The 21,541-nt window shown below is 36.3% G+C and overlaps 1 protein-coding gene and 2 long non-coding RNA genes across 3 annotated transcripts; 1 reads left to right on the forward strand and 2 right to left on the reverse strand.

Moving 5' to 3' along the window:
- Nucleotides 1-1,747: 1,747 nt before the first annotated feature.
- On the reverse strand, nucleotides 1,748-6,574 carry LOC127088154 (probable protein phosphatase 2C 12). Its single transcript, XM_051029076.1, has 10 exons — nucleotides 6,348-6,574; nucleotides 5,844-6,180; nucleotides 4,910-5,081; nucleotides 4,351-4,504; nucleotides 4,194-4,257; nucleotides 3,695-3,802; nucleotides 3,126-3,251; nucleotides 2,780-3,015; nucleotides 2,494-2,693; nucleotides 1,748-2,400 (listed from the first exon to the last, which is right to left on the reverse strand). Exons 2-10 carry the CDS (start codon nucleotides 6,063-6,065, stop codon nucleotides 2,375-2,377), a joined length of 1,308 nt encoding a protein of 435 aa, XP_050885033.1. The 5' UTR covers nucleotides 6,066-6,180; nucleotides 6,348-6,574; the 3' UTR covers nucleotides 1,748-2,374.
- Nucleotides 6,575-8,277: 1,703 nt separating this feature from the next.
- Nucleotides 8,278-9,338, forward strand: LOC127085158 (uncharacterized). Its single transcript, XR_007788965.1, has 2 exons — nucleotides 8,278-8,568; nucleotides 8,811-9,338. It is a non-coding gene; the product is annotated as an uncharacterized LOC127085158 (long non-coding RNA).
- Nucleotides 9,339-10,217: 879 nt separating this feature from the next.
- Nucleotides 10,218-10,770, reverse strand: LOC127085159 (uncharacterized). The gene is made up of 3 exons (XR_007788966.1): nucleotides 10,749-10,770; nucleotides 10,603-10,647; nucleotides 10,218-10,447 (listed from the first exon to the last, which is right to left on the reverse strand). It is a non-coding gene; the product is annotated as an uncharacterized LOC127085159 (long non-coding RNA).
- Between the last annotated feature and the right edge of the window lie 10,771 nt (nucleotides 10,771-21,541).

The following is a 21,541-nucleotide window of genomic DNA, read 5'->3' on the forward strand; positions in this document are numbered from 1 at the left end:
TTTTTCTATTCGGTCTAATTATTCTAGGTTTGTTTCCCACTACACTATTAACTTAATTTTTGGGAACATATGGGTCATTCTTAATAAGAGCTTGTTTATCATAATTCATCCCCTATATAAAGCTTTTCATATTCTCTTTCTTATAAGCATATCCCTCTCCGATAAAGTATTGGATTTTGTTTAGTAAATCATTGAAGTTATCCTACATTCTCGTCTGATTAGTTTTATAACAAGAGTTAAATTCTAATGCCACTTGTTGATCAATACTTCAAACACAAGAGGGAGATTGAATTGCGTTAAATGAGTTTTCTAAACTTTATACAAAAAGATTGATTTTAACTAGCTCAATTTTAAGAAGATAGATGAAGCGGAGATTTAAGTGGAGAAGATAAATTACAAGAAAGTAGTAGGAAAGAGTAAGAGTCATGCATATCAAAATTTATACTAGTGTGGCCTTAAATGATGTGGCATCTGATGTGCTTTCTGTGTGGTAGCTTATCCACGGGTGTATGGACTTTATCAAAGTAATATAAAAGATATCAAACTCACGTAGACTTTATAGTCAACTTAACCGCTATCTACTATTGCTATGTAAATTTAAGTCTAATCGAATTTATTTGTTTTGAGAAGGAAATTTAAAACAAGAAAATAAAAGTTGGCTAATAAGAATAATGATAAAAGTGAGACCGAAATGTAATTTGAGTCGCACCTCTAGGACTCAATAAATTCTTTGGCATTTATTTTGGTTCTTAAAATATTTTTCGAAAGAAAATACCAACTTAAAAATACTGTTCACTTTCGTACAGCCCGTGTTATGTTTCAAAACCTAAAATACTTTGTTGTCACTCACTCAATTTACAATTTGGAAACAATTTTTGAAAATCAATAAATCCTAATTAATCACTAAAGCGTTGTGGCTGTTTTTAGAAAATTAAATCCATTTTTTACGTCCGAGCATGGGTCTCACACTATCGCGTTGTTGACCAGTATCTATGTGTTTTTGCTTTCACGCAAAACCTTTTTTATTTTAAAACGAAAAATTGAAACCAGAAAAACAAATTATTTGTTATTGTGGATGAAACAAGTGGTAGAAGATTTGAAGATAGTGTGTGAAAGTCGTATGAAATTGATTGGCATTTTATTAAAGAAAAGTTTAATAGATTAATATCCTATATTCTTTCAAGGTATGAGCTGACATGTGTTAACAAAAATTTACCAACTAAATAATTCAACCAACTTAGTTCCAAATTTAGAATAATTGATATTTATTGACCCATTTAGAAAGGAGTGTTGTAAATTTTATAATACAAATAATAATCATTTATATAATTTATAATATTAGTCTGAAACTCATTCAACAAAATCTAATGAATTTGTTTTTCTTCCTATTTAAATAAAATTATTTCAACTTTTAATATATCAACATCTTATATATAATATATAGTATAGCTTGAGTTTCAAAATCTTGTCATAAAATATCGCATGACTTGCGCTTGGCCAGGACCTATTTACTTTGAATGCATGTGCCAGCCATGTGTATGACGTGTATAACTCCAAGACAGCAGCACATACGGTAGAATCATGGAAAAACACACAAGATAACATAATGTTTCTATGATGAAAAGAATCATGACTTATAAAAAATAAGGCAAAAGAGTGGTTGCAGCACTAGTGGCACCTTTATAGAAACAACTCCACACTACTGTTCCTGAATATGCATCTAACAGATTCTAAAAGACAATGAAACTGGACTGTTAAGAATCACTTCACTATTTCTAGAGAAAGAGGGGAGGGGTTTTAATTCCTTACTATTATTTCTATTACAAAATGTTAATATTCTATTGGTAAAAGGAACTAACAACAATGAATACAATAACTCATTCAGAAGGCTCAACATACGTCTAATCTACTATTGTGTTTGTGGAATTGGTCTATGATATCTAGATAAACTTCCTATGGCGTAATACAACAAGGGTACTTCCTCATGATTCGAAAAGATCCATATACAACAATGAACAGATATACATCCAGAAACAACAAAAAAGATAAGAAAAATAATGAATAGCCTCCGACGTCCTATTGCGCATTCCATCTTTTAACAGAACTTTTCGCCACTCTTGTTGGGTGGTTCATATTCAACTCTTCGATTCACATAAATCCTCTAACAGGCTGCTATTGTTAGTCTCTCCTGTCTCTGATGCATTGAAAAACACATGAAAATCCGTATGAACAATCTGAGAAGATTTCAAAATGAATCCATATTCTGAGAAACCCCCGAGGTAATAAAGGGAGTCACAGTTGTTTCGAAATTTGACCTTGGCGTTATATGAACAATCTTTGTCACTCTCAAAATGCATATGTACATGATAATTCATTAGTCACTTCCACTTCTATGTCTATCTGAAAGCAATAGATTAAGGGAGGGAATTAAATTATGGACTCGAATAACTCAAGGCATCAATGGATATAAATGAGGAAGAGTTTATCAAAAACCTGATGTACGTTTCCCTTCCATGGCTTCTTTCTTTTCTTGGCAACTTGAGCATAGGAAAGGTCCATCCCAGGGGCGCGGTTTGCCTTGGTTAGGCGCACCCTCATGTACTGAAATACCCTCCCCAGGTTTAATCTCTACTTGACATACTGCACACATGAATAACTTGAACATGTTGCAGAGTGGATATTTTGTTTCAAACCTGCAGTGACAAAGATGTTTCCATGTCAAGAGAGACAACTAGAGAGCCGGCTGCAAACATTAATGACACAAAAAACAAATCCAAACCTTTCTGAAAGCATGGCAGATCCTTCCTCGTATAGTTCCCGTACCATATCTGGCTCAATGTATTCTTTTTCAATATATGAAGATGGCTCAGAGGACTTTTTGCGAAAAATGGCCTTCAACATTCCTTTTACCGGTCTTTTTTGTGTTGGTGCCGAAGTATGTGGCTTCTCCTGGGGTAATATATCAACCACGATGCAGGTTGTGTCATCCCTAAGTCCCTTTGCTTGCAAAGATTCCTGCAGAAAGAAAAGGACATGAATAAACCGTAGAAATAAACTAACCCACAAAGTGACAAGGTGAAATTAGAACATTCAAAAACTATTCAAAAGATGTCTGTTGAGCATACTTTTACAATATGTGGTGCTGCAGCCTCCGCTGACATGCCACGACAACAATCAAGGACCGTTTCTGCAGATAGAGCATCCCAGACTCCATCACTGCAGATAATAAGTCTTCCCCCAGAAGTGGAAATCTGTATAAACCAAAACAAGAGGGGTACACAAGTGATTAGAACAATCAAGACAAAAAAAATGTCTTGCGAATCCCTTACGGGAAAATGGTTTAAAAGTATTTAGTACAGCTACTTTGTTTTCCATTAAAATACTTCCATTTTTATTTCATCAAATTACTGTTCAAGGGTATTCATTAAATTTTTGGAAAACAAAAGGACTTTCAGCAATAAAGCAAGAAAAATTATTTTGACTTCTAAAAGGAAGTAGTTAAATCTTATGAAAAACCAGTTGCTCTTCTTAAAAGGTTAGAAAAAACATGCTGTAAAGAAACTATATGTGCCTGTGATAGAGATTAAAACAATATAAAAATAAACTAGATAGAGTTATTATATACAATAAAGTAAAAATCAGAAACAACACATGCCCAACATTGCTGCATGTGCAAGGGATAGCATTGACCAACCTTTACTTGCTTTACATATGGTACAGGGACAATAAATTCACCAACATCCATATCACCAATGGATCGAGAAAGACACAGGCCACCAGGCCAACATCTCAACGGGCCAACCTATGCAAACCATTAACCTAGTCAGGCAAATAAATTTGACACAAATACAAACCACTGCTAAAAAATACTAATGAATCACAAAGGAGATAATCTAAATATTATCAAATACAGACAGTAGAATACAACAACATCAAAAGCATAAAACGTTTTCTTAACGTATAGTAAAATTTAATGACCAAGACCTATGTGATAGTACTTTTAAGTGAAAAGACACGATTCTATGACTAGCAGCATAGTAGCATCAATTATCTTGCCTAACCTAATTTCCTTCTGAATCACTTTTTTACGTAGTTTATATCTTTTAAAGCATCTTATGCAACAGAATAAGAAATACTATTTACAAAAGGCATCAAATCCAGATAATAATAGATCAAGTTTAATGGAAATGTACCTCTGCACCTCCACCTGTATTTAGCCGACCAACTTCACCCCCACTAGAAGTGATGCGTGCTCTCCTGATTAAAGAAAGGGAAAGGATGAGACTTCACTACAATGTAATGGAGCAATTCCAGACAGTTGTTCATAAAAACATTCCTGTAAAAACTTACTCCTCTTCATTGGTGTCTAGTCGATGATCTGCTGACAAGTAATGAATCCCACCTTCAGAAGGTTCAAGTATGCAACGGGAATCACCAACTGATGCAACTGTTATAACCCATCCTTCTATAATCACAAAGGTTACGGTTGTTCCTGATGTTTTTGCTGTACAATTGAAGATAATATATGCATGTCAACAAACACCTCAAGAAGAAAATAAGGATGAAAATTTTATAATTCAGAGGTACAAGAATTATCAATCATGGCTCAGTTGGTATGTTAAGCTCAAGCTGCAGAAAATGCAAATCTCTACTTTTTTTTACATGCGCAATTAGATTGATAAAAAAGAACACTTCGAATAGTAGTGTACCAACAGAGATTAGAAAATTATAATCAAGGTTAAAATACTTCCGTTCAGTATGCATCAGCTGTTTTTTGTCCCTTTATTCTTTTAACTTTTTGACTCTGAGAATTAGGAATAAATTACTTTGATAATATTATGTTATTCATATGAAGCCATTCTATTCAGTATTCAGTAGGCAAGAACAAACAACATGTAATTACTCATACCTTTATGTTGAAAATCTTTATCAGTTTTTACAAAGCCAGCAACCAAAGCCCTCGGCAATGCTGCTACCCACTCATCTCTGTTGAGATCTGGAGGAATGGCACTTAAGACGTTGTTCAGAAGATTCTCCTTGGCATAAATAGCAGCAGCAGATCCATTGTGTCCATCAAATAGCTGTAAATTTTCTGCATCAGAATATGCAAATGCAAAAAGGAAAACAAAAATCGAAACCAAGTAAAGAAAAATATGGTATCGCTGGGCTACCACTATTCTTGATATCCAACTAATAAAAATGAATTAGGATGAAAACAAAGTTCATTTGCTTTTCAAATACACCCAAACAGAAAGCATTCATAAAACAAAACTATAACATGAAAACCATTGCTTGAAGAGGGTTGTTAGGCACTGAGCAAATAAGTCAGCAATATGGTCCTCCATGTAGATAGAGGAATAATATTCAATTTGCTAAACTATTTCCTGCTTAAACATGCCATGAACTATAAGGCAAAGTTTGTTATGAATTGGCCCAACACAGGAATTGTTGGCACCCAGCAGGTTTCGAACCTGAGACCTTAAGAGAAGCACACTCTCAGGAACCCGAGCATTCACCAACAGGCCAACCCTTTGTTACTCAACAACAAGTTTGACCGATTCACACAGATTTTGACAAAAGAAAACTATGCTTTGGAGCGTCATCAAAATCATAGTGCCCGTGTGCCACCGTGATTTTACCAAACTCAGCCAATCCCAACATTCACAACATAGTTCAGCTGCTTTTTTTCACCCAAATCATTTACTTTTCTCAATCATCATGTCATGCAAAGATCATATGCAAAATAATACCAAAAAACACATTGACATTTGAAGCCTCTCAATAACATAAATATTCAATACAATACAATCCATCAAATTATAATTGAAAAAGCAAAAACATACCCCAAAAACAGAATAGGTAGAAACCCCATCTGCAACGACTCTTTGTCGTTCGGTCTTTATCAACGTGAAATCCTCTCCTTTCTTGTTCTCGCTAGCTTGGCTATACACAACAACCAAATCCGATTTCTCGATTTTCTCGTTCACCAATTCCCGCTTCAAGAGCACTGCAAGAGGAACGGTATGGTGCCCGTGTTGGTGATGGTGTTCTTTCCGACCAGACATTGTTCCCTCTAATCAACCTCAATTTCTTCAAATACACACAACCAATATCAAACACAACAACAATCTCTGCTTCAATTTTATAATCCTCCACTCTTGGTAGGTTACAACAAAAATCCTAAATTAGAAAAACAAATCAACCATCACAAACATTAATTAACTAGCATTATGTAAAAATAGATCGCAATGTAGAATGCAATCGAGAAAGATGATTAAGTAAATTAAAACACGGTTATGGCAATTAATTAATCGGTTAGTTAGTTAAATGAAATGAAAGAGAATTACTCGAAAATGGAAGAAAAAGTGAGTCCCAATCAGGCGCGAAAGTATTGGGATACGTTGAAATGCAGTTGTCGAAAAACGTGGATCCCGGCGTTCTGCAAAACTCGCATCGTAGAGAGAGAGAGAGAGAGAGGGAGAGAGAGAGATGAATGAATCAATGAACGAAAGAGAAAACCGTTCTTTTCTTCCTGCCCCAAAAAACGTAAATAAAGTAAGAGAATGAGTTGGCCAAAACGCAGCGTTTCGTAGCTCGGCGCAAGCTATTTTTTGAAGGCAGCAAGTTACCGTAGGGCCCGGTCAATATCAATGTTTTTATTATTATTTATACTAATTTTTTTTTAAACGTTAATTCATTTTGTGATGATCAAGTGTATGGAGAAATACTGAAACGAACATTAAACACTTTTTTAATAGACTATGTAAAAACTACAGTGGTGGTAACATCGGATATCTAAATTGGCCAACAATGAGAGAATCAATTGGTCCTACATTTTCCTTTTTGGTTTTTCCTTATCCATACAACGAGGTGATTGGCTCATCATCTAAGATACTAGTAAATTGTTAGAAAAAAGTGACTATGCACTTTTTTTTTTCAACTTTAAAAAAATAACTTTTCTTTTGTATTTTTGAAATAAAATTTATAAAATTGTTTTTTAAAATATTACAATTCTTTTAGTCAAAAAAAATTAAAATTCTTTTGTATTTGATTTTTTTAATTAAAAGACTAATTTTAAAATCGTATGAATTATTGATCTTAAAAGATAGTTGAAATCGTAATTTTCTTAAAAAATTATATTTTTAAAATATTTTTTATGAAAAATTATTTAAAATATTTTAAATTAAATAAATTTTTAAAAATTTTAATATCTAATAAATTTTAGTAAAAGAATAAAATATTTAAAATAATTATTCAAATTAAATTTTCGTTCAAAATTTTTTATATATTTTAATTTTCTTACACAAAATTATATTACATCATAAATAAACATTTAAAAAAAATCAAAGGGCCTATGTTAATGACAGTTTGGGTTGGATTAACTTTATTGGCAGTTTATTAGTAGTAATTTATTATTATTATTCCGACCAAAACCTAGTTGATTTGGAGTACCCGCCGCAATCATCGGTTATTGCCTAAGACAAACGAGTGCCGTGCCGCTTTCATATGGGCGCGTCCACACACAGCGGGGATAATCAGTCCCAGCGTGTAGAGATGTTTGTATGGCAAAATTATTATAAATGTTTTTGAACATTTAATGTTCTTTCCTTTATTCATTCCATTTATATTCATGAATACTTATCCACATAATAAATAGTATTTAATTTTAATTTGATATAAAATGTTAAGTGTTATCAAAAACAATTATACAAGTATAATATACTATATAGAATACATAAGAATTTTTGTCAAAATGCAAAGTTGGGACTAAATTTTTCTTGGATCGAGATGAACAAGCTTTGGCATTTGGTTCAAGATGAGTTTAAATCTTTTGTCATTTTTATAATAAACTGGACCCCTCATTGTCACTACAATTGAGAGAGATGTTGGACCAACTAATGACAATTAAGTGAATCCATAGTTTTAATTTTCAGACAAATTATCCTCCTTTGAGTGTATTTTTTTAATTCTAGGATATTGAGTGTATTTTAAGGTGTTTCAATCCTACAATTTGAAGGTGTTATGAACACATGAAACAAATAAATATTTGATTCAAGTCAAATTCAATAATATAATATATCAACAACAATTTATCAATATAAATTAAAAAAGGGTTAAATACACTTTACCCCCCTGTAATGTTAGCGAGTTTAGGGTTACCCCCCTGGTAAAGTTATTTTTTCAATACCTCCCTTATGTTATGTAGATTCCTTCATAGAACCCCCTTAATATCCAGGTGGCATGGAATCTTGGTTTTTTATTTCAGACGTGGCTTTTTAATTTTTTTATTTTCACATGTGAATATCCAGCCTGGCATAAATTAGAAATTAGGGTTCTATGAAGGAAATCCATCCCTATCCCAAATCCATCCCTCTCTTCATCTTCGTGAAATCCATCCCTCTCTTCATCTTCGTGACGAGAAAGAGAGGATACTGGAAAAATATAATCATCTTTTCATAGAGGAAGGACCAAGACCAACCAGGAAAGGTGGAAGGAAATCGAGTGCAAAAAAGAATAAAGAGCAGTCTAATGAATCTAAAAAGGACTCTGAGGAAAAGTAGTGGTAAGGTAGTATCATATACTTGATTAAACTGTTAAAGTTGTTTGGTCGGTTGGTTCTCAATCCTACCGGTTTCGTTACAAAATATTACATGACAAATTTCAGGGCTGAGCTGCAAGACAGAACTATGTTTCGTTATAGAAGAAAAATTCATTTCTGTTTCTGGATAGAGAATTGATTCCAATTTTTTGTTTTCACCTGCTGAATTTTATAAGATAGAGCCTGAGGCTGTTTATTTTTTTGACTGCAGGACGTGAATCCTTAAATCAAGCTTCCATGATTTTCAGCAGGATGTAGATTTAATTGTTATATTGGTTTTAACAGCATGAGCCAATTTTGGGCAGAGGATAATACAAACATTTGTTTCGTTTTTTCCCGAGCTTGTAATAGAAGCAAAACACCATGCACCCGATCCATATGTACGTATCAAGGACAGTATACTTGAAATTTGACTATTCATCAAGTGTTCAATGTGCAGAATGTTACTTGTCTTATGGGCAGAACAAGAACTTCATTAACTGATATTACAGATTAAGTGTATTCTTTGATACCTTAGGTTGTACTCTATGGTGATGTTATAGACCAAAGTTTCTTTGCTCAATTATTATGCAGGTTATGCATGTAGATTTACAATTCAATGTTCCAAACCAAATCTCAACAGCAAAGCTGTTCCAAGTTTGTTAGACAGTTTATAGCTCTTGAAAACAAGTATGTTAGCTATTGTGTGTGAACATTTACTCACTTAATATTCATTGCAAATAAACAGTTTCACATCCTAGGTATGTTTATCTTTAAAAAAAATCTTCTTGGGAAGGCACTAATCCATATTCCAATTATTATTGTAGAGAGAAACATTAAAAAGTAAAATAAAAATTGAACATATCATTATCACTTGTTCTTTAGTGGATAAATAATAATGGAAGGTATTTCAAACATATATAACTGCTTCCTTATTTTTAACTGTAAAATATTCTTCTTTGAAACCGGACTGTAAAACTGTTATTTGACCATTTAAGAATAATATTGAACTAGGAGCAGAGGACATGAATAGCTTGTGACTTGGTAAATCTCAAAACAATACAACATTAGATCACATAATTAGCAAATTAATGTTCAGCTTGTTGAACCAGGTCATCATCGTCCCACTCGTCACGATAAGTCTCAGGTCGCGTGAGCCTATTCTTAGATGTAGCGACATACATTTGCTTTCTCCATTCTTCCATAGCAGGAACACCACACTGATCTGCAATCCAGTTGTTGTAGTCCCACTGCAATATTACACATTCCCAAAGATATCAATTTTCCATTGAAGGATAACTAATTACATCTTCTTGCAATGTTTCATGCTTAGATGCATTTTAGAAACAAAGTCAAGGTTTAAAAAAACAGTGCATAAGAATTAGATACACTTATACCATACAAGAAGAAACAAACTAACAAAAAGTTTATAAAACAGCAAAGTAGTAAGGCACCTGAGCGAGTTAAGCTGAATGTATTCAATTTCCATTTGGTTGCAAAGTCAACCTAGTGTCTGTTCAATATTGTCAGTTAAAACTACATATCTCATATCCAAAGTCAACCTAGTTTCTCTTTATTTTTCTTTCTGTTCATTCTTTCCTTTCCATTTTCTGTAAAGCAACAAACCACTAGGGTGATGTTTAACCAAAGGCACTGATGTTCACTGCAAAATATCTTTGTCCATTACATCAATTAGTGTCATTCATTTATACTGCTTTGGTCTATCAGTATTGAAGTAAATATCATACTAATAGGATTTAGACAGACATTTCTAGCTCATAAATCATGTCATGAAGACATCCTGTAACGAAAAAAATTTCTCTCCTGTCATGAACATTTTGTTTATGTGAACTTAAACGATCGAACCGCCTGCAAATTTCAAGTGGAAGCTGAATGAATTTCATGAAAAAACAAATAGAATCCACTTCAATCAACTATGGTGCATAATTGCATAAACTAAATGCCAGAATGAATGTCTTTGACCATCAAAAACTTTGTTCTGTCAAATATGAAAAGAAGTTAACCTTCTGAATCTTGGAAGCATACTTGTCTGTTTCCTCATCTCCATACTGCATGTAGTCAACAAGATAAGAATCATTACTAATCAACATTTAGCTCTAGACTCAAACATCAAACACGAACATAGACACTGTAGTATATCCAACAGTACCTGTCCTGTTACTGTATACAGTTAGTCTTATTACATGCAATGTAATGCAGCAGTTTTAGATGAAATTTTAGCAGCCACACCAGGTGGTTTTTTCCAGCTTCTGTCTAAACCACTAACCTGTTATTATATATTCAACGAAATCGGTGGGAAAATTAAGAATCAGCTGAAATCGAAACAGAGAAAACCAGTAAACAATAGTTTTGAATACGATCAAGAAATGAAAACCAGAGTGTCAGCAAATTCTTCAACTTTGCCAAACGATTCCATCTTAGTGAAATCCGGTCCTACTCCCGTGATCACAACGCTCACTGAAGCAGCATATCGATAGTTAGTAACTAGTTTTATAACGCATACATTGCACGAAGAGAGAGAGGGATGGATAGGGATGGATTTCACGAAGATGAAGAGAGGGATGTATTTGGGATAGGGATGGATTTCATTCATAGAACCCTAATTTCTAATTTATGCCATGCTGGATATTCACATGTGAAAATAAAAAAATTAAAAAGCCACGTCTGAAATAAAAAACCAAGATTCCATGCCACCTGGATATTAAGGGGGTTCTATGAAGGAATCTACATAACATAAGGGAGGTATTGAAAAAATAACTTTACCAGGGGGGTAACCCTAAACTCGCTAACATTACAGGGGGGTAAAGTGTATTTAACCCATTAAAAAATATTGATTACATACAAATAAGATTATGAAAGCCACCTTATTTATTTCATTACATTTAATCATGCATGTTTTCATCAAATATTTTAGACTAATCAAGTTTAAACAAAGTTGATCGAGGCAACGTCTAATTAGATCGGTTCCAAGGACCGATATTGAGAATATGATTCTCACATCATCATCAATTTTTAGAAGTTAGATATTGGTGAACCAAACACATTCGTCTAAGTTGATTGAAGAACGACGACACTCAATACTTACCACTTTTCTTGTGTTGTGGTTGTTGAGACGGCGATTTAGTTGGTCGTTCAAATCAAACAGTGTAACATTGAAATTTATCCTAAACAAATATGATGAGTCCCTTTGACGTAGTAAATTGCGACCAGTTTAGAGTTTATTTTGATTGGGTATGGGTAAGAGTTTAATGTTTTGCGTTGTGACTTACAATGAACAAAACACGTCAAATTATAAACGATTTTATGCATTATAGTCGACAAAAACTATTAATGTGATTTAAACCATACATTAGAAAATTATATATTCTTAAGGTTCATTCTATAATTCGAACTAATATCTGACTTCTTTTACTGAGGTTCAGATTCTATAACCTACACGTGTAAAATACCCCATCGGTGTATGTTTTGGGCAGGATAAAAGCCCCAAAGAAGCAATACCCAAATTAATGCCAATTCACTCTACATGACCCAAGATATAAAAGATGTCTCACTTAAATGCAAGGTACACTTTCTGATCTCCGATTTTCACTATACTCGTCGTGAATCTTGAATTGACTTGGCGTTAGAGTGTTAACCTTGCAGGTCCACCTTGTAACACCCCGATAAAATAAGGCTAATTATTTTATTTGAATTAATATAATATTTATTAATTTAATTAATTAATTGGAAATATTATTGGATTAGTATTATTATTATTATTATTTTGGAAAATATATAAGTTGGAAGTAAGAGAAAGAGTCTGATTGTGGGGGGAACAGAAAAGTGTTACGTGAAAGAGCAGAAGCATCGTGAAAGTGGAAAAGAGGCAAAAGGGAAGAGCAAGAGCAGAGGTTGAAGAACGGAAAGGATTGAAGCTCAAAGATTTGCCGGATTATCTCAGGTAAGGGGTCTGAATCTTATTAAACGATAATATGCGAGCAATTTCATGTATATGTTGGATTGTTGATGGATTTTGAGGATGTTAGGGGAATTGGGAAAGTTGGGGTTTTGATGGAAAATCACGTTGGATGAAACTGTGTTTAGACTGTAATTGAATATATGTTTAGGTTAGTTATGAATTTCCGAACGTATAGCTTTTTACGGAAGTTGAATCGGAGGTCCGGAAGTCCTCCAACGGCGGAAAATGCGGGGAACTCTGCATTCTGCCTTGTGTTAGCGCAGGGACTGCTGTTTTGTCTGCGTTAACCGGTTAACCCAGGGCGTTAACCGGTTAACACTGTTATATTTTGTGAAATGTGCTGTTTTGCCTGCGTTAACCGGTTAACCCAGGGCGTTAACCGGTTAACACTGTTGCGTTTTGCCAGAAAATGTATTTTTCCTGCGTTAACCGGTTAACCCAGGGCGTTAACCGGTTAACACTGTTGCAGTGTGTAAAAATTGTTAGATTTTATGTTGTGAACCCAATTGTGAGTGGCCTATTGTAGTTAATTATGATGAGTAATTTTGTTGAGTTGTATGCCGTGCTATTAATGATGATAATACCATGACTATATGATGTTGTTGTTGCTATGTTGATTATGATGCATGTTTGGTGTGCATGCATTCATGAAAGGCCGATGCCTAGTGATGAACGGACTGAGTTCCAATGATGTTGTTGACTCCGGGCTTGTTGAGAGGCTTGGTTCCTTGCGGGGAACTCGGATTCTATGGTGATGAATCTGGGAGTGGTGATCCTGTAGTTGGTCACAAAATGGGTATACCGAGTCGTGTTGAGTCATGCATGGGTGTGTGCATTGCATTTGATGTGTTGTTTTGTTGATGTTCATGAGTTTGTTGATTATGATGATGATTATGAGCTGTGTTGGCATATGTGAAATATGTAATTATGTTTATATTCTGTCGTTATATTATTATCTAATAATGTAATTCTCACCCCTTCTGCATGTGTTTATGTTCATCTATGATGAGCAATGTGCAGATAAAGCGGAGTAGCTATTGTTGAGGTTTGAAGAATAAGTGTAGAGTTATTCTACAGAGTCGAGTCAAATGCTCTGGTCATGTGACACCGGGGATTATGGGATTCGATAGATAAATTATATTATTATTTACGTTGTTTATGATGACTATTATGTTGAGATGTTTTGTTGAGATGATGTTGAACATTATTATGAACGGTTATATGACGAACGTTAATATTTTGTTGTTGTCCGCTGCGAAGTTTTAATAAATTACATAATATGTTTTATGTTGTGATGCAATAATTGTTATGTTGTAAGAAATGTAAACTCTTCTACATGTTGTACTCTGATAATTTATTTAAATATGTCGTTTGGGTAGAAGGGTGTTACATTAGTGGTATCAGAGCATTGTCAGTCCAGTCGAGTCATAATGTGAGGTTTTCCCTGTTGGTCGATTAGTGTAAATGACACTGTCAATATTTAACGGTTGTGGTTGTGTTGTGCAGAGTATGGCTGGAGAAAATGACCGTGCGATTGCTGAGGCTTTGGCTGCTATGGCGCAGGCTATGCAGGCACAGCAGAATCCGCCGGTCGACGAGTTTAAGAATTTGGGAAGGTTTCTGAAGAATAACCCTCCTACATTCAAAGGGCGCTATGATCCAGATGGTGCTCAGATTTGGCTGAAGGAAATTGAGAAGATTTTCCGAGTGATGACGTGTACTGAAGCACAGAAGGTGCAGTTTGGTACGCATATGTTATCTGAAGAGGCTGAAAACTGGTGGGATAACACTCGCCAGAGAATTGAAGTACCAGGTGCTGAGATGACTTGGGAAAGGTTCAAGACGGCCTTTCTGGAGAAATATTTTCCTGCTGATGTGCGATGTAAGAAGGAGATGGAATTTCTAGAACTGAAGCAGGGTAACATGTCTGTTGCTGATTACGCTTCGAAGTTTGAGGAGCTGGTGCAGTATTGTCCTCATTATAATAATGCTGATGCTGAGGGATCCAAGTGTGTCAAGTTTGAGAACGGGTTGCGTCCCGAGATCAAACAAGGCATTGGTTACCAGGAGATTCGTAGGTTTCCTACACTGGTTAATAAGTGCAGGATATTCGATGAAGATAGCAAGGCTAGGACTGCTCACTACAAGAGTCTTAGTGAGAAGAAGAATAAGGATCGTGGTAGTCCTTATGTATCTCCGAATGGTAAAGGTAAGCAGAAAATGGTAGATGAGAAGAAGCCAAGTGGGGGAGGATCTTCCATAGCTGGTAAATGTTTCAAGTGTGGCGAGCCAGGCCACCGTGCTGATAGCTGTACCAAGAAAGTGCTGAGATGTTTCCGATGCGGTCAGGCTGGTCATAGAGTTACTGAATGTAAGGATGCTGGCCCGACATGTTTTAATTGTGGCGAGAAAGGCCATATCAGTTCGCAGTGCTCGAAACCGAAGAAGGCGGCTACTGCAGCTCATACTACTGGTAGGGTGTTTGCTCTGAGTGGGGCTGAAGCTCCTAAAGAAGATAATCTGATTAAAGGTACTTGCTTGATTAATAATGTTGAATTGCTTGCTATTGTTGACACTGGTGCTACTCATTCGTTTATTTCATATGAGTGTGCAACTAGGATTGGTGTGATTATGTCGTCCCTAGGCGGAAGTATGGTGATAGATACTCCTGCTAATGGTTCTGTGAAAACTTCTGTTGTCTGTCGAGGTTGTCAATTGACGATCTTCGAGAGAGAGTTCGTGGTGGATTTGGTGTGCTTACCCTTGCACCAAATTGATATTATTCTGGGAATGAATTGGCTAGAATTCTATGGCGTGTTTATCAACTGCTATAGGAAGACGGTGCGGTTTTCTGAAGTTGGTGAGAATGATGAGGCAAGATTTCTATCTGCTAGGCAGGTGGGGGATTTTGTGAAAGATGAAGCTCAGATATTCGCTTTATTTGCGTCTCTGCAAGCGGATAAGAAAGTGGTGAGTGTAGAGTTGCCTGTTGTTTGTGAATTTCAGGATATGTTTCCGGAGGATGTAAGTGATTTACCTCCAGAACGTGAAGTCGAATTTGCCATTGACTTAGTACCAGGTACGAGTCCAGTGTCGATGTCTCCTTATAGAATGTCGGCAACTGAATTAGTTGAATTGAAGAAGCAACTTGAAGAATTGCTTGAGAAGAAGTTTGTACGTCCAAGTGTTTCTCCTTGGGGTGCGCCAGTATTGTTGGTGAAGAAGAAGGAAGGTACGATGAGGTTGTGTGTCGATTATCGGCAGTTGAATAAGGTGACTATCAAGAATCGGTATCCATTGCCGAGGATTGATGATTTGATGGACCAGTTGATTGGAGCTCATGTTTTCAGTAAGATTGATTTGCGGTCGGGTTATCATCAGATCCGAGTGAAGTCAGATGATATTGCGAAGACTGCTTTCCGTACGAGGTATGGTCATTATGAATACACTGTGATGCCGTTCGGTGTGTCTAATGCTCCAGGTGTGTTTATGGAATATATGAATCGTATATTTCATCCGTACCTTGATAATTTTGTTGTGGTGTTCATAGATGATATATTGATATATTCTCAGACGGAAGAAGAGCATGCAGGACATCTGAGAATTGTTTTACAGGTGTTAAGAGAAAGGAAATTGTATGCAAAGTTATCTAAATGTGAGTTCTGGTTGAAGGAAGTGAGTTTCCTTGGCCATGTGATTTCGAGTGGTGGGATTTCTGTTGATCCTGCTAAAGTGGATGCTGTATTACAGTGGGAGACTCCGAAGTCTGCTACTGAGATACGCAGTTTTCTGGGGTTAGCTGGTTATTACCGCAGATTTATTGAGGGCTTCTCTAAGTTGGCATTGCCGTTGACGCAGTTGACTAAGAAGGGTCAAGTGTATGTGTGGGACGCAGCTTGTGAAGCGAGTTTTGTTGAGTTGAAGAGGCGGTTGACCAGTGCTCCAGTGTTGATCTTGCCTAATCCTGGTGAGTCCTTCGTTGTTTATTGTGATGCTTCTTTGATGGGTCTGGGTGGTGTTTTGATGCAGAATGGTAAGGTTGTAGCTTATGCTTCTAGACAGTTGAGAGTTCATGAGAGGAATTATCCTACGCATGATCTAGAACTTGCAGCCGTTGTATTTGTGTTGAAAATGTGGAGGCATTATCTGTATGGTTCCAGATTCGAAGTGTTCAGTGATCACAAGAGTCTGAAGTATCTGTTTGATCAGAAAGAGTTAAATATGAGGCAGAGAAGGTGGTTAGAATTACTGAAGGATTTTGACTTTGAATTGAGTTATCATCCCGGTAAAGCTAATGTAGTTGCAGATGCGCTGAGTAGAAAGTCTCTACATATGTCTATGATGATGGTTCGGGAGCTTGAGTTAATTGAACAGTTCCGTGATATGAGTTTGGGTTGTGAAGTTTCCGCTGATAGTGTAAAGTTGGGTATGCTGAAGTTGACTAGTGGAATTCTGGAAGATATTCGGAATGGTCAGCAAGTTGATGTCGCTCTAGTTGATCATATTACTATGGTTAACCAGGGTAATGGTGGTAATTTTGAGATTGATGAGAATGGCATCCTGCGATTTAAAGGTAGAGTTTGTGTTCCTGAGGTGTCTGAATTGAAAAAGAGTATTCTTGAAGAGGGCCATAGGAGTGGGTTGAGTATCCATCCAGGTGCAACTAAAATGTATCAAGATTTGAAGAAGTTGTTTTGGTGGGTTGGTATGAAAAGAGATGTTGCTAAGTTTGTGTATGCCTGTTTGACTTGTCAGAAGTCAAAGATTGAACATCAGAAACCGGCAGGTATGATGCAACCTTTGAGGATTCCTGAATGGAAGTGGGATAGCATTTCCATGGATTTTGTGACGGGATTGCCGAGGACGGTGAAAGGTAATGATTCTATTTGGGTGATTGTGGATCGATTGACTAAGTCGGCGCATTTCTTGCCGATGAAGATTAATCACTCTTTGGAGAAGTTGGCAGAGTTGTATATTGAGGAGATAGTGAGGCTGCATGGTATTCCATCCAGTATTGTGTCTGACAGAGATCCCAGATTTACTTCTAGATTTTGGGAAAGTTTGCAGAAAGCGTTGGGGACTAAGTTGAGGTTGAGTTCAGCTTATCATCCTCAGACTGATGGTCAGACTGAAAGAACTATCCAATCCTTGGAGGATTTGTTGAGAGCTTGTGTGTTGGAGCAGAGTGGTTCTTGGGATAGTTATTTGCCGTTGGTGGAATTTACTTATAATAATAGTTTTCATGCTAGTATCGGTATGGCTCCATATGAAGCATTGTATGGTAGGAGGTGTAGAACTCCATTGTGTTGGTATGAATCAGGTGAGAGTGTTGTACTCGGACCTGAGATTGTGCAGCAGACGACTGAAAAGGTTAAGATGATTCAGGAGAAAATGAAGATTTCTCAGAGTCGTCAGAAGAGTTATCATGATAATAGGAGAAAGGCACTTGAGTTCCAAGAGGGAGATCATGTGTTCTTGAGAGTTACTCCGACGACAGGTGTGGGTAGAGCTTTAAAGTCTAAAAAGCTTACTCCGAGGTTTGTGGGTCCGTATCAGATTTTGAAGAGAGTTGGGGAAGTGGCGTATCGGATAGCTTTACCGCCGTCGCTTTCTAACCTGCATGATGTGTTTCATGTATCTCAGTTGAGAAAATATATTGCGGATCCTTCGCATGTTGTTCAGTTGGATGATATCCAGGTGAGGGATAATTTGACCGTTGAGGTGTTGCCAATTCGGATAGATGACCGAGAAGAGAAGACCCTGAGAGGTAAGAAGATTGCTCTAGTGAAAGTTGTTTGGGGAGGTCCAGCTGGTGAGAGCTTGACTTGGGAGCGTGAAGATCAGATGAAGGAGTCGTATCCGACTCTATTTGCTTGAGGTATGTTTTCGAGGACGAAAACTTCTAAAGTGGGGGAGAGTTGTAACACCCCGATAAAATAAGGCTAATTATTTTATTTGAATTAATATAATATTTATTAATTTAATTAATTAATTGGAAATATTATTGGATTAGTATTATTATTATTATTATTTTGGAAAATATATAAGTTGGAAGTAAGAGAAAGAGTCTGATTGTGGGGGGAACAGAAAAGTGTTACGTGAAAGAGCAGAAGCATCGTGAAAGTGGAAAAGAGGCAAAAGGGAAGAGCAAGAGCAGAGGTTGAAGAACGGAAAGGATTGAAGCTCAAAGATTTGCCGGATTATCTCAGGTAAGGGGTCTGAATCTTATTAAACGATAATATGCGAGCAATTTCATGTATATGTTGGATTGTTGATGGATTTTGAGGATGTTAGGGGAATTGGGAAAGTTGGGGTTTTGATGGAAAATCACGTTGGATGAAACTGTGTTTAGACTGTAATTGAATATATGTTTAGGTTAGTTATGAATTTCCGAACGTATAGCTTTTTACGGAAGTTGAATCGGAGGTCCGGAAGTCCTCCAACGGCGGAAAATGCGGGGAACTCTGCATTCTGCCTTGTGTTAGCGCAGGGACTGCTGTTTTGTCTGCGTTAACCGGTTAACCCAGGGCGTTAACCGGTTAACACTGTTATATTTTGTGAAATGTGCTGTTTTGCCTGCGTTAACCGGTTAACCCAGGGCGTTAACCGGTTAACACTATTGCGTTTTGCCAGAAAATGTATTTTTCCTGCGTTAACCGGTTAACCCAGGGCGTTAACCGGTTAACACTGTTGCAGTGTGTAAAAATTGTTAGATTTTATGTTGTGAACCCAATTGTGAGTGGCCTATTGTAGTTAATTATGATGAGTAATTTTGTTGAGTTGTATGCCGTGCTATTAATGATGATAATACCATGACTATATGATGTTGTTGTTGCTATGTTGATTATGATGCATGTTTGGTGTGCATGCATTCATGAAAGGCCGATGCCTAGTGATGAACGGACTGAGTTCCAATGATGTTGTTGACTCCGGGCTTGTTGAGAGGCTTGGTTCCTTGCGGGGAACTCGGATTCTATGGTGATGAATCTGGGAGTGGTGATCCTGTAGTTGGTCACAAAATGGGTATACCGAGTCGTGTTGAGTCATGCATGGGTGTGTGCATTGCATTTGATGTGTTGTTTTGTTGATGTTCATGAGTTTGTTGATTATGATGATGATTATGAGCTGTGTTGGCATATGTGAAATATGTAATTATGTTTATATTCTATCGTTATATTATTATCTAATAATGTAATTCTCACCCCTTCTGCATGTGTTTATGTTCATCTATGATGAGCAATGTGCAGATAAAGCGGAGTAGCTATTGTTGAGGTTTGAAGAATAAGTGTAGAGTTATTCTACAGAGTCGAGTCAAATGCTCTGGTCATGTGACACCGGGGATTATGGGATTCGATAGATAAATTATATTATTATTTACGTTGTTTATGATGACTATTATGTTGAGATGTTTTGTTGAGATGATGTTGAACATTATTATGAACGGTTATATGACGAACGTTAATATTTTGTTGTTGTCCGCTGCGAAGTTTTAATAAATTACATAATATGTTTTATGTTGTGATGCGATAATTGTTATGTTGTAAGAAATGTAAACTCTTCTACATGTTGTACTCTGATAATTTATTTAAATATGTCGTTTGGGTAGAAGGGTGTTACACACCTCGCATCGTCGGTATTGGAGATCATCGCAACCGGTTCAGGATTCTTGTTCTTCAATCTACACCTAAATTATGGCTGCAGTATAGAACATTGGTGTTGTCTGTGGGAATTGACTTCTGATTCCCGCGAAAATTCCACAAATTGATCATTCTAGATCCAAACTCATATTTGCATTCTATATCTAAACTCAGATTTGCATTCTAGATCGAAACTCATATTTGCACCAGGATCTCGGAGAGATGAAGGCAGTGTTGGTGTAAGCCCTAGAGGCCAATACTTTTGGTACTTGTATCGAATTATTTATTAATAATAAAAGGTTTTTTCTTTATTATGTTTGTTTAATAAAGTCCCTAGAATAGCTAGTCTGTTTAATGTATCAAGTATGACTTAATCATGAGATCACATTAAACATAAGGACATTATTCTTAAAGTATCTGTAGTCGAGCTTTATTGTGAAGTGGGATGACATTAAAGCATTAAGACTATTATGTATATAGACTGATGATCACATCTCATGGATCATGGATAAGGAGTTATCAAGTCTTAAACATAGGTATGAATATTAAGAGTAATATTTATACCGGATTGACCCGCTATGAGAATACTATATAGAAAGTTATGCAAAGTGTCATAAGTTATTCTCATGGTGATAATGGTGTATACCACTCTTCGACCTGAAACCACTATGGACCCTAGATGTAGAGTCGAGTGCTTTATTGCTGATCAAACGTTGTCCATAACTGGATAACCATAAAGACAGTTGATGGGTACTCCACGAAGCATGCTGAGGGACATGAGTGACCTAGATGGAATTTGCCCATCCTACATAACAGGATAAATGTCTATGGGCCCAATATTGAACTGGACAAGGATGACACGGTCTATGCCTTGTGTTCAATATAGACATAAGGGCAAAAGGATAATTATACACATAAGTATTATCACAGAAGGAATTGTCATATCACATGACATTTTCGTGTCTTGGGTAGCAGTGATATGTTGCTAGATACCGCTCACTATTTATTATGTTAAATACATGATTTAATATAATTACCAATGCCGCAAAAACCTACAGGGTCACACACAAAGGACGGATTGATGAGAGATAGAGTAACTAAGGAACACCGTAAGGTACGGTGCCCTTAAGTGAATTGTAGAACATCGTAAAGGTACGGTGTACTTAAGTAGAATACGAAATATGGTAAGGTACCATGGGCTTAAGTGATTTTGGGCATATTATAAGATATGGGCCAAAATACACTTAAGTGGGCTTTTTAGCTTGAAGCCCACACAAGTGGTTCTATAAATAGAACCCTTGTGCAGAAGTATTCATTGCGGTTGCATTATTTTCGTTTTCCTCTCTC

This window comes from Lathyrus oleraceus, chromosome 5 (genome assembly GCF_024323335.1).
Source record: "Lathyrus oleraceus cultivar Zhongwan6 chromosome 5, CAAS_Psat_ZW6_1.0, whole genome shotgun sequence".
Taxonomy (NCBI): Eukaryota; Viridiplantae; Streptophyta; class Magnoliopsida; order Fabales; family Fabaceae; genus Lathyrus; species Lathyrus oleraceus.

Excerpts from the sequence above, each read along its gene's own strand:
- LOC127088154 (XM_051029076.1), bottom strand. The coding sequence starts at position 6,065 with ATGTCTGGTCGGAAAGAACACCATCACCAACACGGGCACCATACCGTT. Across the intron at positions 3,016-3,125 it reads CAGCACCACATATTGTAAAA|GAATCTTTGCAAGCAAAGGG; the intron begins GTATGCTCAACA and ends TTCTTTCTGCAG. Across the intron at positions 2,694-2,779 it reads TCTGCCATGCTTTCAGAAAG|GTTTGAAACAAAATATCCAC; the intron begins GTTTGGATTTGT and ends TTGTCACTGCAG.